Source organism: Melanotaenia boesemani, chromosome 9, assembly GCF_017639745.1.
Source record: "Melanotaenia boesemani isolate fMelBoe1 chromosome 9, fMelBoe1.pri, whole genome shotgun sequence".
Classification (NCBI taxonomy): Eukaryota; Metazoa; Chordata; class Actinopteri; order Atheriniformes; family Melanotaeniidae; genus Melanotaenia; species Melanotaenia boesemani.
In genome coordinates, this window is record NC_055690.1 from 28,302,267 (window position 1) to 28,317,547 (window position 15,281).

A 15,281-nucleotide genomic window follows, 5' to 3' on the forward strand; every position below is an offset into this window, starting at 1 on the left:
AGTCAAGTCTGAGCTGTGCTGCATGAGCCGCTGAAGAGGCTTTGCATCCTTGTTGTGATTTCCCAAACATATCATTTCTCCTATCTTTAGTATTTCTAGTTTTAAAAAAAGGCAATGAAGGTTCTCAACACACACAATGTGTGTCTGATTTGTTAACTGCGTATTTTTGGCCACTTCTACGTAAATTTCTTTCTAGCTTTAGTAAAATGATCACATTTTTTTTGACAGTGGAGGTAATGGGTTTCCTGAAAGTGGAACATGTTCATACACAATTCAATTGCAGAAATAAGTGAGCCATTTAAATAATATTAAAAGCTCAAATTCAACCATCACTGAACCACAAACACTTGCAGATCCCTGGGGCACGTCCTGTCTTTCACTGCAATTTCGAAACAAAAAACTTGTAATCTTGACATCTTCTTTAGATGTCATGCAAATTATATTTTTAGCTTCCCTCCGACACACTGACGGACATTTAAAGTTCAAGGGAGATGATGTGGCCACAAAGCAAACAGCTGCATAACAACGCCTTGTGTGGCTTTGCCACAGCCCAGTGGAACATGGCGAGATTTCCCGAATGATTTTTCTCATGTGCTTCCATTATCGTACATCTTTCAGTGTTTCATTGTTTGTCATTCTCCCCTTTCTCAGTATGAGTAGAAGTAATGGGGTCATGGAATCATAAGAAGGTGTCTGACAATGATTAATGCCAGCAATATTGAGAGTTAAATTTTACCTCAAGTGAAAATTATTATCCAGCAGCTCCATCTATCAGAGAATACCTCATTCTAAGTTAACTCTTTATAATTCGTCCATACCTTACAGAATACTTTACAGTTGAATGGGTTAAACTGCGGAGACGCTTCTTTTCATGGTCTCACCTGTAGAGTGTAACAGGAGGGTTGGCCTTTGCAGAGCAGTGAAATCTCACCAGGTTGCCCTCCAGAACAGGCTGAGGCTCCACTGAAAGATTGACAAGTGGGAGATCTATGAAAACATAGAGACACAAAGACAACCAATTACACGATTGGCACCCTCCTCAAGCATGATGCAGTGAAGTGTAAGCCTTGAATAGACTCTTTGCTTCTGATATTGTCTGTGAAAAAAGAGAAGTTTATAACAAATTTAGCAGAGAAGAGAATACAGAAATGTTAGAATTGATGTGAAAACTCAGTTATCTCCAAAGAAAGAAAACCACTTGTGCAAGATATCTTTTTTAGCCTCTTCAGGAGACCCTATACTTTCCAAATGTGGCAGGTCTGTATGTGGCTTTACCACGCATGTTAGCCTGTAGCTGAAAATTATCCCCTTAAAGCCAAACTGTTATTGTCATAATCTTCAAGCCGCAAGCAGTTGTGACATCTTATCTCAGTTTGTGGCGGGATTATCTCCCAAGTAATAGACAATTATTCCTGAATAATTCAAAGTCTCACTTTAATATTCCTGCTGCCCACCACGCGTCTAAGCCTGTGTTGTTTAACACCGCTGGAATATTTTTCACAGGTGGGAAACCATGCAGAAGTGTTTTGATTTATTTTTTTTTTTTATTCTAATATATTCATTAGTGAAGCTATGAGGAGTAAACCCAAACAAAAGTTGAAATGAAAATGAGTTTCACAAAATGCTAATTTGCAAACAGAAAGTAGTCCATAGTGTAAATCAGCACAATTAAAACAATGAACAACCTCAGTGATACAGTACAATTAAAACAGTTCTTACAATTACAAATATTCGGATTATGCAAATTTAGTAAACAACTTAATTTATCCTAATTGACAAAGGTGGGATTCTTTTTGAAGATGTTCATTTTCATATCAATCCGGTCCCATGTGAAACAAACAGCTATTTACCTCCCAGGCTCAGAGGATGAATTTCAAGCAGGTAAAGCTATTTGTCGGGCTTTCTAAAATTGATGCTATACATGTGTTTTCATTCAGAGCCTTTTAGCCAGCAGTGGTTTAAGTACAGCTTTACTGTTTATGGGGAATTTGGAAATACGGAATTTTAAGACTAATACTAATACTAATACTAAATAATACTAATACTACTACTACTACTACTAATAATAATAATAATAAAGCACATTTCTCTTATTTTATGTTTTTTTTTTTCGGTACCAGGATTTTAATAGTAGGGTGCCACTATTCATAAGGAAGAACTAACAATGGTTTGTTTGCTTTCTGTTCATTTATACAACCAGTGAGCAGAGAGATCAACGGCAAATTAAAGAAGCACACTAATACCAGTAAGTAACCAAATGACTTTGTATAGTTATGGAAAGTCTCTCAGTAAGCATGTGATTGTGTGTGTACGTGTGTGTGTTTGTGTGCGTGTGTGGGCATGAAGTGCAGGAAAACTGCTTATTACCCTGTAGCTGTGCAGATGCTCCAGGCTGGCTCAGCTGCCACAAAACCCCAGAGAGGCAGTGGTCCAGGTGCCACATTCCTTCCCACTCATACACCATATTCCCAATCAACAGATGAATTCCCCCTCCACACAGACACATGCACACACACAAACCTTACCCCAACCAACCATTCTAACACCTCAAAAATCCACCTGTGCCAGTTCTCTCCAGGCCAGTACAGGCAGCAACAACAACGTGGATCCTGGAAGACCGAAGGCCAAAATCAACCAGTAGTTCTCCCCAAGTACTGGGCACCTTGACTGTGTATTCGTATCTGTGAGTAGTTCATGTGCATATGGAAGATGACATGGTTGTGCGCCACTGCTAAAATGAGAAACTTATCCATGCCTTGAGCAATAGCCTTAGCTGCTTAGTAGGAGTTTTTAACATTGTGTTAATTGCTTGAGCGGCATTGTAGGAAGAAGGAACCTAAGGGGCAAAACGACAGGTGTGGCAGTAGTGGAGGTAGCAATAAAAATTCTGTTAGTATCTGCAAGGATACAGAGGGAGGCACACATAAGAAGAAAGTGGGAAGATTTGAAGTTAGTGTCTGTGTTAATAGACAATTCAATGCAGAAGCTAATCCAGGAGCCATTTTCACTAAAACTCTTCCTTTTCTGAGACTTTTTAATCATGCTAACCTTTCTTCTTGCTGCCAGAAGACTTCTAAGGACACAAATGCTCATTACTGTCAGTCCCACCACAAAATCAATGTTCTTTGTAAATTATTAGACTGACCCTCTCTTAGAAAACCACCCCTTCTCAGTTCCTTTTAGCAAGAGGTAATGTCATGATGAATTTAATTTGTTGATCGTTCCATCTCCCCAAGCTACAAAGACAGCTAAGGGAGCAACAGCTGTCAAAAGTCTGTCAGCAGCGACCCTGGGTTGTGAATCAGGGGCCGTGACCATCTCTAACCTCTGACCCTGTTGATGTGACAAAAATCTAATAAAGAAGTCCATTTTCTACTTTGATTTATAAATGCATGAGTTACTGGGCAAGGAATCATGCGATGGCATCAATATTCTGCACTATTAATTACTCATGTTTTTTTTTTATCAAGAATAGTGGTAACAGATGAAGAGAGAGAGGAATGGATAGATGGAATTTTAAAAAAAAGGGTGGATACCAAGACTGATTGGAGCGGCAGTGAAAACAACAGGATAAATTGGGCAGAGTGGCGTTGTAGCTGGCCGACAGCGTTTGATCGGTTAATTCAAAGTGGAGGACAGATGGTGTTTTTGGAACAATCCTCCAACTTCTCTCATTCCTGGAGATTGTGCCAGCACAAGTTGCTTTTTTTTCCTTTCTTAAAGCTCAATTTCCAATCTCTCTGGGTCACTGTAGACAGCTGTTCTCCGGCAGGACCAGTCTCAAACTCCAGGAGCGTCAAATGCCTCTGAAGGATGGAGAAGCTGTCTGTGGACAATTCACTCGTGCACATATAGCCTCTGCAACATGTGCAGGCTGTCACATGGCTGACTGAGTGGGATACTTCAGGGGAGAACAGACTGATAAAAACCTAGGGGTCTAACATATTGATCATAAGTCATTCACTTGAGTAAATTCAGAATTTGCTCATTTTAATGAAGGCAGATGTTCTTCTGTGTTCCTTGTAGCACATCTGTGTCAAAACATGTTCACAAGCATAAAGTTTTCTTGTAAATGAGCTTTGTTTTGCCCTTTTACCCTAATACTCTTTTCCTCCTACTCACAGATTCTGCCTTGAATTTGCCATTATCTACTTGATTAAGCAAGGAAAGCTTGTAGTTGAGCAAGATACCCAAAACAAATCCTCCCCAATTGCACATCTGCATTTTCCTTATTAATTAGTCTCAACAAATGGCATTCATTTTCTCCCCACACGGCTCAGCTTGTTTGCAATGCAAACACATGGAGAACCTTGGCTTTGCTCATCCCCAGAGCATTAATTTCCCCCTTCGCATTTCAAAGCGTGTTTCTATGTGGGGCAATGCTCTGCAGATATGCAACTGCACTAGAAAATATTTGAGGAATATTGTAATTCGTGTGATGAGAAGGGAATTAGCAGGACATGAAACTGTGGCAACCAAAATATATTTCCCTGCAGCGGTACATCATGACAGTGCTGGGGAAGTTTACTGATTTAAGTCCATAAGGCATAAAACAAGTTAAGACATGCAGCTAAAGAAAACACCATAGGGGGGTAGCCACCCCTCTGCTATCAAATAATTACAGCCAGCTAATGGAATGGTATGGACAACTGAAGTCAGCAGTCTATCCAGGCTTCTGAATCTACTCTGTTGGCTCTAAATCCCTTTCATTTTGGTAACATTGCCAGTGCATTCGCTATTTAGATGCTAATTTGTCTAAACCTTGGTCAGATAACTGTATGAACTTTTGGTTTGGAATGAAAATGCTGAGTTAGGTGTAAGCTGTGAGCATTATAGTAATGATAAAAGAAAAAAAATGTTGTCAAATACATTGGGTTTTAGGCTGGTTTAAGCTGTGGAGCAATGCACCTGCTTGTGTTTAGATTACTCTTATTTAGATTGTGATGAGGATGAAGCAGGGTGAAAAAAGGCCTCAGAGCACAGAAGTGAGAAGAATATGAAATGCTGGAAAAGAGCAGAGATTGAGAAGATTTTTAATAAATATTTTTTATTAGAATCTCATTGATCTGTTCAATAACTGTAAATAGGAAGGTAAATGAGACTTTTAATTATTATTTGACTAACAGCATTAAATGAGAAGATGCAAAAGTTTTTACCTGCATTTATTCTTAGAGTCTAAAGGCTCAGAGAACATCATTTACATTTTCAGGGAAGACAATACCATTTGGGACAATTTGCTTATTTGCTGCCTTACTGACACCAAAATGGGAGCATCAATATCAATTTCATCTGTGCATGGTCAATACAGAGCTAAATCAGAGAAATATTTGCAAGGCGTTAACCCTTTGCTTGGCAGGTAGTACAGAGAAACCTGACACGAAGTTAAGTTCCTCGGCTTCAAAATCATCTGTTAGATTAACTTTTTGGAGGCAAGATGTAATGTGATCCAAATGAAGTTGCACTCTTAACCTCTGATTGTGTGTGTCTTACCAAAAAAACAGGATAAGAGTTCAGCCCGAAACGGCAGATGTCTGATGGGACAGAAATTGTTCTGGTGTGCAGTCAGAAGGGTCCTGTTGCGATTGCTAGCATCTGTTCACCAAAGACTGTCATTAATCCCTTTTTCGTTGCTGTGGATTTGTGGCACACTGCAGCGCCACTGATAAAACTCATGTAAAATGCATTCTAGCACAGAGGAAGGCAGCGTTTTGTTATGCACAGTTACTGAACATACGGCATGTGTACAGCTAGCAAAAATTTAATTACTATGCAACATCACATCTTGCCAGATGCTTTTGATCTAGTTCTGGCACAAAATATGACCAAACTATCAAATAATCCACAGTGCAAAGCTTCAAGTTAAACAAAAATGTCTATATTTAAACATGAATGACACAACACTCTAATTTATCTGGAAAATTTGACAACATCTGATGACACCCAGCTTTATGTAGATCAAACTATGTTGGACATTTTTATTACATTGTATGTTTGTGTTTTCCTAGTTACCGGCTGAAGCATTTAACACTGCTAACAATTTTGAAGCTGTTTAGTTGAGTAGTTACATGTGAGTGATTATTTCTATGAAAAAAATGAGAGAGAACACTCAGGCATCATTGTAAAGACTAAATTGTCAAGTGTTTAATTTATTTCACGAGTTGACAGGGAGCCTCTGAAGAAGCCATTGCCTTGATAAGCAGCGTGCTGGCTTATAGCATTTCTGAGAAAGGTTCACTGAGAGAGTAGTAAAGAGGGGTGAAGTAAAAGGTTTCTGCTGCTCCAAAGAGGTAACAATATGCAGGTAGTTTAGCAATAAATGAAAGAAGAATGAGTAAAATGTTAGAATTTAGGTTTGATGATAATATTTGTTATCTATGATAAGATGATGTCTCCATTACGGTAGGCACCAATAACCTTTCTACATATTCATTTTATTTATTTATTTTTCAAAGACCTAAAGAAAATAATAAAAAAAAATCATTACATAAATTTTTGGCTGTTTTTTGGATATCTGAGGGCAAGTGTCTCAAAATTTGATGTGAAATTTTAAGCATAACATGACATATGACTGATTTGTTCTCCTGTCTTTGTACAATTTGGAGCGCCCTGTGTTGATTCTTTTTCTGTGCAGGTTTATAAGTTTTAACAGACGGTTCCCCAATCCAGTTTCAACAAAGCATGTCAACAAGCAATACATGATTACAGAGAGGAAAACTAAAGTCGATTTTAAAATGATCTCCAAATGTGTCAAATAATAGTTTGCTGTGCAAATCTGTTACAAATAAAAGAAACGTGTAAAATTTTCTGAACTGTTCAGTATTATTACATTCATCTAATTATTAATGCTTTACTTTCATAAAAGCACTCCAAAGCAAATGATTATCTCACAAAGGATTTGTAAATGATCTGGCAGTCATGTCCTAAACATTCAGATCACATAAGCAACTGAATTTAAGTATCATTTTGGGTGTTAAGTCACTGCTATTAACACATTGTGAGCTATTTGAGGTAAATGCCCTGGTAATTAACTTAGAAATAATTGAATTATCCAGATCATCCGATTTGGTACCACCTGGCTTTCAGTTTCTCTGAGGACTAATCTTCAGTGGAGGATCCACCATCTGATTAGAGCGCAGCTTTTGTGTTGCATCCTCTGAAACACACACTGCATTAACACTGAACTTGTTTCCAGATTTGTATCCTTATAATCTTCAATCTTACCAAATTAATGTAACTGTATTAGTTCATGTTGATATTACAAATAGACAGAGAAATAATTATCACAAGTCTGTCTTCTAGCAGTGTGCAACAATAGAAAATCTATTATGGAACAAAAATATATTATTAGCGCCCATGTTTCTAGAGTGAGCCTATTTGTGCAGCGGGTCCTTCTTCTTCTTCTTTTTTTTTTTTTGGCTCAAGAGAATGGCCAAAGTACTGTCATAAAAGACATACAGAAGAAAAGCACCTTTAAAAAGGTGGCAAAAAGGAAGAAAACGACATTGTTTTGTGAGAATTTGTTGGATATAAACATGTAAATGGAGGGTCATAGTTATTATTTAATGCATGAAGAAGCAATGTTGGGTGAATCACCTCATTATAAACAGTAAAAGCATAAAGAGGCAAAGTGCTTTGGGAATATGTGAAAGTAGAAAACTAGAAGAAACAGTGATGTGACTCGTCCCAGATACAAACTGCTGATAAAGAACAAAGTCTTCAAAGTTACTGTATTTTTTTTTTTTTCTACAACAGGTAATCTTGGCCACAGATATTGAGTGATCCTTTGACATGTTTCCCATGTCCAGCTGGACTTGAAATACCATAGCTGTTACAGTTTTTTTTTTAAAAACAATTTATAAAATGCCGCTAAAACCTATCAGCACCTGCTCTACAGAATACTCTGATGTGTTAAGTCACAGGTTTATGCCTCAGAAGCAGGTTTTAACTGGGTTTTTACAAAAGAGGTGAGAGTTCAAAGAGCAGTCCGCAACCAACTTGTCACCTATGTTTTTGTATCTGCATTTCACATGCTGTTGTTAAGCCACTGACCTTGTCAACCAAACTAATAACCAAATATATCAAAGTTTAGCTGCAGTGTGTTTCATTTTAGAAAGGATTTAATTGGAGTAGAGGATGTCTGCATAAACTGCAACGTCTCTGCTGAAAACACTACCTGTCAAAAATCTGAGGAGGGGTTTGGAGGGGGGGAGGAAGAAGGAGGGAGACAGGAGCTTTAGCCTTGTAGGAGACAGTTTGAATCTCGACAATTAGTCGGTTTGATCTCACACTGTGAAAAATGTTTTCAGGAGATTTAATTGCGTAAAGACGACATTTTGGAATGCTAATTAGAAATCCGCCCCGCTCATTTTTCAGGGTTAAATCATACACCCAGAAGTAAGGATGGCGCTAAGATGGCAAGCATTTATCACAGACACATCATCATGCGTGGTGACAAATCAGTTTACATGTGGGCAGACTTCCCTTTAAGGCTGCAAGGCAGAAAAATGAGGAGGGCAAACTGCAAGGGTTGCAAACACCAACAACTGTTAATCATTTTTTTTTTTACTCCCGTGCCCGAGTTGGCCCGATTGTGCTGCGCCTGCTCGCGCCATGTTTGCCTCTTGCGATGTACATAATGAAAAGAATGGAGCCGTCAGTCATAATGGCTCTCTAAATAGCATTTTCTGCTTTATTAGTCATACTTAATGGTGTTGAAGGGGTTGTGAATGATGCAAAATCCCATTGTTCTGAGCCCTTCTCTTACTGTGAGTGGTTCTTGATCGAAAAAAGATTCCCTGACAATTGAGGCTGAATGTGTTTTACACGCTGGGCTTACTTCGCCTATTTTGCAGGGGAATTGTGGATGTTCACATCAAAAAGATTGATGGCATGAGAAAGGAAGTAAAAGTGGTGGAGAGAGTTTGCATTGTGCTATAGCAAGCAGGTAGCTGGACCAGAAAAAGAAGCTGTAATCACTGGAGATGGACAGACCCTTTGATTTACCATCATAGAGAACAAAAAAAACTATGATGCATCACCAATCCATCTACCTAGATGGTATGAAAGCAGAACGGAAAGCAATTATAAATGCCCATCAGATCCTACAATAAATCCTACATGTTTTAAAGTGTTATTCATGTGTGGTGTTTTGTCAGCGTCATACCTATTCTTTCCATATAATCTTTAAAAACTTCACTTTAAAATATTAGTTGGGTGAACACTGAAAAACATGGAGAGGATGGAAGCAGTGGAGCACTTACGCTGAATGTCAATCGTGACACTGGTCTCCTTGCCATTGGGCACGGCCTTGTTGGAGGCCTTACAGATGATCTGCTGGCCGGTCTCGATGTTGGATGGCGATAGGTAGAGTGTGCTCATGGTGCTTTCTCTCCTTCCATCCCGGAGCAAGGTCTAAAAAAGAGTGAGGAAACACTGAGTAAAGCAAAGGTGGAATTGTGGATGCAAGTGTTAAGCATCTATGATCTTGAAAGTTCATTTTCACAACCTGAACAAATGTTCACATGTTGGATTACATTTCTCCATACTGTCAATTGAAGTTGCTTAAATGACATGCAAACGGAGAACAAAGGAAGAGCAAACACTTTGCTGGGTAAACTTTGATGGGTAAGGTGTAAAACTGTGAAAATCAAAGGAAAATGGCAGACAACTCGTAAATGCACACATCTGTTCCCTTGGGAAAACAGAGGCAAACCATCAGAACATTCTAGCCTGTAGTCTTACAGCAAAGCAGATTGATATGATATGAGGAAAAAAATAATACATAAAAAAAACTTGAAATATGTTTTTTTGAGTTTCCTTTTGTCTGTCTGGAGAGCTGCGCTCTAGTGCACGGCTTGTCATACTCCACAAAGGAAATCAATCTTCTTTCAGCGCTCATCCTCTGAGCCCTACATTGTGGAAGCCATCTGGAATCGGTTGGTAGCACTCAGTAGCTCTCACTTTTTCTCAGTCGCTCAGAGGAGGGCTCTGGGAGTCTATGTTAAACAGTGCAGGACAGAACAAAGCCACTGACTAGAACAAATTGCGTGGGCAACGGGGCTCTGTGTGGTCAACCACAAAGTCAAGATGCATTTCCTTGCCATCTCTTAAAGCAGGCTCCCTGTTGCTCTGCTGTTGTCATAAACAAAAAAAAAAAAAAAAAAAGGAGACCTAACAAGAGAAGAATATCAAACATTTTCCTAAAATAGAAAAGAGAACTAATATTTTGACTGGTAGAGTCTCACAGTGGACTTGCTTTCCCGCACTGCTACCTTTGGATTAGCTTGACATGCAAGTATATATGCATGGATAAATGGATCGACATTTCCTAAAACACAAGATGAAAAGAAAAATAACAATGCTTTAAATCAACAACTAATCAGCACATTGGTCTGCAGACAAATGCCTTTACATATTTGCAAAATGCTTCAATAAAAACAATAACTTATACAGCACAAATTACATAAATGTTGATTATATATGTCATGACTGAAATTTAGCCATTTATACTGTTTATACTGAAACATTTAAGCACCTAAGCAACATGCATACTTCAACTACTACTCAGTAATCCCTACATGTATCAAACTCTGGCTCATTGTCAAAGTACAACCACTTTTAATTATCTGCTCATTTTTTCCACATTAATCCAAGAGTTTCAATTTGATAAAGCCACAATCTCACAATGTGATGTCCCTCTAGTGCAACAATACCACAGTCTGAACAGTGTAATTAAAATGCCAGTGGAAATCAGATTGGAAGACATTCTAAAAGAAATGTTTTGATCTAATCACTGTATAGTTCAAGCACTTCAACGCACCTCTTACATCTATCTGCCTTTAAAGATTTTGAATAAAGAAGCAAAAAAATAAACAGGTTTTTTTCTTCTTTTAGTGCTTTCTTGTAAAAGTGTATTATAAATTCCCAGCTCTAAGAGGCCCATTTGTGTGTGAAGAACCATGTGATGAAATTCATAGTTGTGCGTTAGCCACTTCTAAAGGAGAACACATTAGCTGTCAGACGTGGGGTATGTCAATGTAATATCCTCTGTGACACACTCTGGATTGTTTCCCTCATCGCTCTGGACCTGTCTGCAGTCATTAATCTTAGAAAGGGGGTTAGCTGGCTGCAGCACAGAATTCAACACCATTTCACATTTCAAATTGATAAATTTTCATATTTTCTGTTCCCATAAAGAATATCATGCCAGGGAAGAATGACACAAGTAGCCAGATTGACAGTTTTTTTCCCCCTTTTTGTAGACATAATTACAGTTTCTTTAATATTTTTACCTCTAAAAGGTAACAGAAAAAAAAAATATTAACAAGCTTTGTTTATCATTTTTAATAATGACAACAGCCCAGCCTATAACTTAGTAAGACTGTAACTTGCCAATTAAAAAGACAGCTTCTAAATGTTTCTCAGACATTTTAACTAGAAACCACAGGGAGTCTGATAAGAATTTAAGCAGAGATGTTCAATTTCTGCCCAAGATGATTTATTCAGAAGCAGTGGAATTGATTTTAGTAATCCACGTGGTTGTTTCATTTTCAAGGAATAAAAAAGCCATCTCAGAAAAGCTAATAACCTGCAGTATACCTGTGAAGTTATTGCACATGCAGACAAGAAACAACTTGTTATTCAATTAATTTACACAAACTACAAAATGCTCACCAGCCTGAGAGTGGGGCTGCTACTGACAGCATGTTGACTAGCTAAAACCCAACTCTACCACCACTAAGTAAAGCTGGGATATGACCATAGGGAAGCAAGAAGCATTTCCTTTCACCTAGAACACCTGAAAAAAGTCAATCAACCAAATCAGGATCTGGGGGTACATTATTATTATTGTTACTATCATTATTATCACTTGTATGCCACAACCAACTTTAATAGTAAGGGAGAACGCTGGCCAAGAAGAAAATGTCAGGCATTCAGGACCCACATCCAAGTAATGAAAATTATTATGTTGACTGAATGACACACAAATGACCCCAACTGGTAAATTAGAGGCAAGAAAACGTAACATTCCTTAGTAAGGGCAGATGACTCTTAGCAAGTCTTTGCAAATATTCTTGAAGCCATATTAACTATAGTTTAACTAAAACTATCTAAGAAGCTAAATAGGATGGTGCACAGCTGCAAGTAAAACATAAAAGGCAATTTTCTGCAGCTACTTGCTTGCTTCTAAAAGCCTACATTTATTTTTTCTAACCAAAATGATCATATTATGTTGTCAGTCATGCTCATTTACGGTTTGCTAAGAAATTTTGTTCATTTACCTCTGATCTATTTATACAACTAACTTTACATTTTCACTGCAACACAAACTGGCAAGGCAAATGTTTCTAAGAAGGCATGTTTGTGCCTAATACAGCACATAATAACAATGTCATTCTTTAATGACATCTGTAATACTAGTGAGCCCTTTACTAATTCATTAAGTCCTGAAATCTAATCACTGTGTTGCAAAAGCAAATTTATGCATCATTAATATTCTGATAACCTTCTAACACACCTTTGATTTGATATGAAATGTGTCTACAATAAACCGCTGTTAATTTTGCACCACACATAGTTTCCTTTAAACAAGAGTTTAATTTATTATTACAGACCTGAAAATGCACTTAATTTTCTTTTTCATGCCACCTCTATGACCAAATTAACAAAAAAATGTTGATACTAATTAGATAAAGTAATGTATATTTCACTTTTAATTTGAATGATGACTAAATGGGGTTAATTGGCTTGCTATTTTTTTCAAGATCCCTCAAATGTGTAGCAAGAGACCACATAAAGATTGTATGAACCACTGAAGTACAAGCCCTTTGACTGAGAACAACTTTATACAACAACGTCTGTTAAATTTGAAGAGCCCCTTTTGTTGTAATTTCCCACCTATTAAAATTCAGATAAATACATATGATTACATAAAATCTTAGATCCCCTCACAGAAAAAATGACTGAAAGAGTGATAAAAGCGGCTGCCTTGGACATTTCCAGGAAAAAAAATTACTGAAACCAGCTATTTTCTTGCTGAAATTAACATGCAAGAAATGTTACCTGCAAGCAGTGACTTTGTTTTACCTGCAAAGCCAAGAGTGTACAATAAGCAGTTACCTTCATCTCACCACTCATAAAAATGTCACTTACTGTTTTCTTTTATTTCCTTAAAGCCTTTAAAACTGAGAGAGCTTCCTCAGCTTGCCACGCAAATCTTCTGAACACCATGTAGCTCATCAGTGATAAAGACTTTCTAGCTGAAGAAAGCATGTTTTTTTCAATAATAGTCACAATGCAAATGTGCACACTTCTGAGGTACACATCATAAACAGTCCTTTGCAGTTGGTCTCTGTGCAGCTCAGCTTTAGCAAAGTAGAGCATTTTATGGACAAGACGGCAGTTTTTTCATATCCGAATTGTTCATCTTACTTCATCCTTTAACTATATGAAGAGCCTCCTCCATTACATACTACAGTTATGTTTCTTTAGCGCTACCTTAACTAATGATCAGCAATGTATCATTTCTGCTATGTTGAAAACTAACACAGTTTTGCCAAGTGATAGCTTTAGTCGTACACTTTTTAATCACTGGTCCAGTAAATAACTTTCTATGAGGTCGCAGAGATGAGGTTTAGTAGGAAATTATGGGTGGGTCAGAACTATCATTACATATGACACCATCAGGAAAGCCATCTCAGTGAATCTTCCACCACATCTGCTCACATTAGACCTCTTCATCTGTGGGATATGAGAAGACCATCAGAGCAGATGATTATGCTTGCAAAATGTCCCCGCGCTGCTCTCCGGACCCAAAAAAGTCATCTTCTTTTAATTGAATCCATTGCTTTTTAATGCTAGGCAATAGAGATAAGAGGCGAGAAGCACATACTTGGGCTCAGCGAATGCCTGTGAGCATCCGTCAACCACCAGAACAGAATGTCTTCATATCTGCCTTTGCTGTGAGGAGGAAGTGAATGGCAGGAAGCGCACTCGCTGCCCACCATTAGCAAACAGCACCTACACTGCTCCCTTTATTCAAAACGACCCGGTGCCGTACCTTAGTTCAATCAATGGCATTTATCTGCTCTTTCACAAATACCAATAATGGGATGAGGCAGCACGGGGAGTGAGGGAGGAGTTAGTGCTCTAAGTGCCTTGTTTCTTTCTGTGCTTTGTTTCACCAGAAATAGAGCACGACAATGTTGAATGGATGATTAGCCTTGAGGGCTGGTGTCAATCAAGACTCTGTGGGGTCAGGTGGCAGCGACACAAGAATGGTGGTAATTGTTACTCTGCTGTGCCGCGTGTTGTTGGGGAAGAATGTGCATTGTGAAAAGATCCAGGCAGATTCCAGCAAAGAAAAAGTGACAGTGTGCAACAGGTTGGGATGATACAAGCTGCTGTAGGTGGATATCAAAATGCAAAGTTATTGATATATGATGGTTCCATGATCTCGCCATCTGCTTTGTACATCAGAGGAAAGAAAAAAAGGATTTAATTTTAAAATAAGCATTTTTAAGGCTGCTAACACCCACCAAACACTGGTTCAAAGACTTCATAAATGTTTAGTGTTGTGCTATAATTATTTACAGCAAAAAGCAAAAATTGTAAAGCAACGAATGTTTTTGCTTTCATTTATAAAATTTACTTCCATAAAAAATAGGTAAAAAATAAAAAGACGTGCAAACAAATTAAATGCAACAGAAGTGGAGAATTGAAAGAATTAACTACCCACTACAACGTTCTCCCAGAGTCTCATGCATCACCCCTTCCCCAGCTGGTTTACATACCTGCTATGACACACACCTCTGTGCTTACCTTGGAGTACATGGCCCCATTGAGGACCTCACCATTGCGAATCCAGATGATTGAGGCCGCAGGTTTGGCGTTGTCAGCATGGCAGGTCAGGTTAAGTGGGTCTCCAGCCCTTAGGCTCACCACCGGCCCGCCGCTGATGACTGGGTCCTCTGGGGGAACTACAGTTAGAAAAAAATAAAAAGAGCAAGTCTCAGATAAGTATTGGCAGCTTGTTAATGATCATGTTGTTTTTTTTAGCTTGTCTGATAATTGGACTAAACACAATAATACCAACTAATGATAATAGCCAATTGTAATGAGTCAATGACATAAAACCTAATTTTGTTTTAGTTAGTTTCTACATACTGTGACAAGTGTTGTTAAGAAGCTGATAGCAGAAAAAAACACTTGTTTCATTGTGTTTTCTCCTGACAAATAAAAGCCATAACTACTGTTGATTTGTTCTCCAAAGGTGATGACTT

At 38.2% G+C, this 15,281-nt stretch overlaps 1 protein-coding gene across 11 annotated transcripts in view; it reads right to left on the reverse strand.

Annotated features, from left to right (window-relative positions):
* kirrel3b (kirre like nephrin family adhesion molecule 3b) overlaps window positions 1-15,281 on the reverse strand; it is a 164,773-nt gene that overhangs the window by 31,476 nt on the left and 118,016 nt on the right. For 6 of the 11 annotated variants that reach the window (XM_041995101.1, XM_041995106.1, XM_041995105.1 and 3 more), the window contains 3 exons: window positions 14,809-14,978; window positions 9,261-9,411; window positions 882-987 (listed from right to left, as the gene is read on the reverse strand). In XM_041995101.1, coding sequence (XP_041851035.1) covers window positions 882-987; window positions 9,261-9,411; window positions 14,809-14,978 — 427 coding nt within the window. The remainder of the gene's footprint in view (window positions 1-881; window positions 988-9,260; window positions 9,412-14,808; window positions 14,979-15,281) is intronic. The other 5 variants (XM_041995107.1, XM_041995103.1, XM_041995102.1 and 2 more) reach the window with 1 other exon arrangement.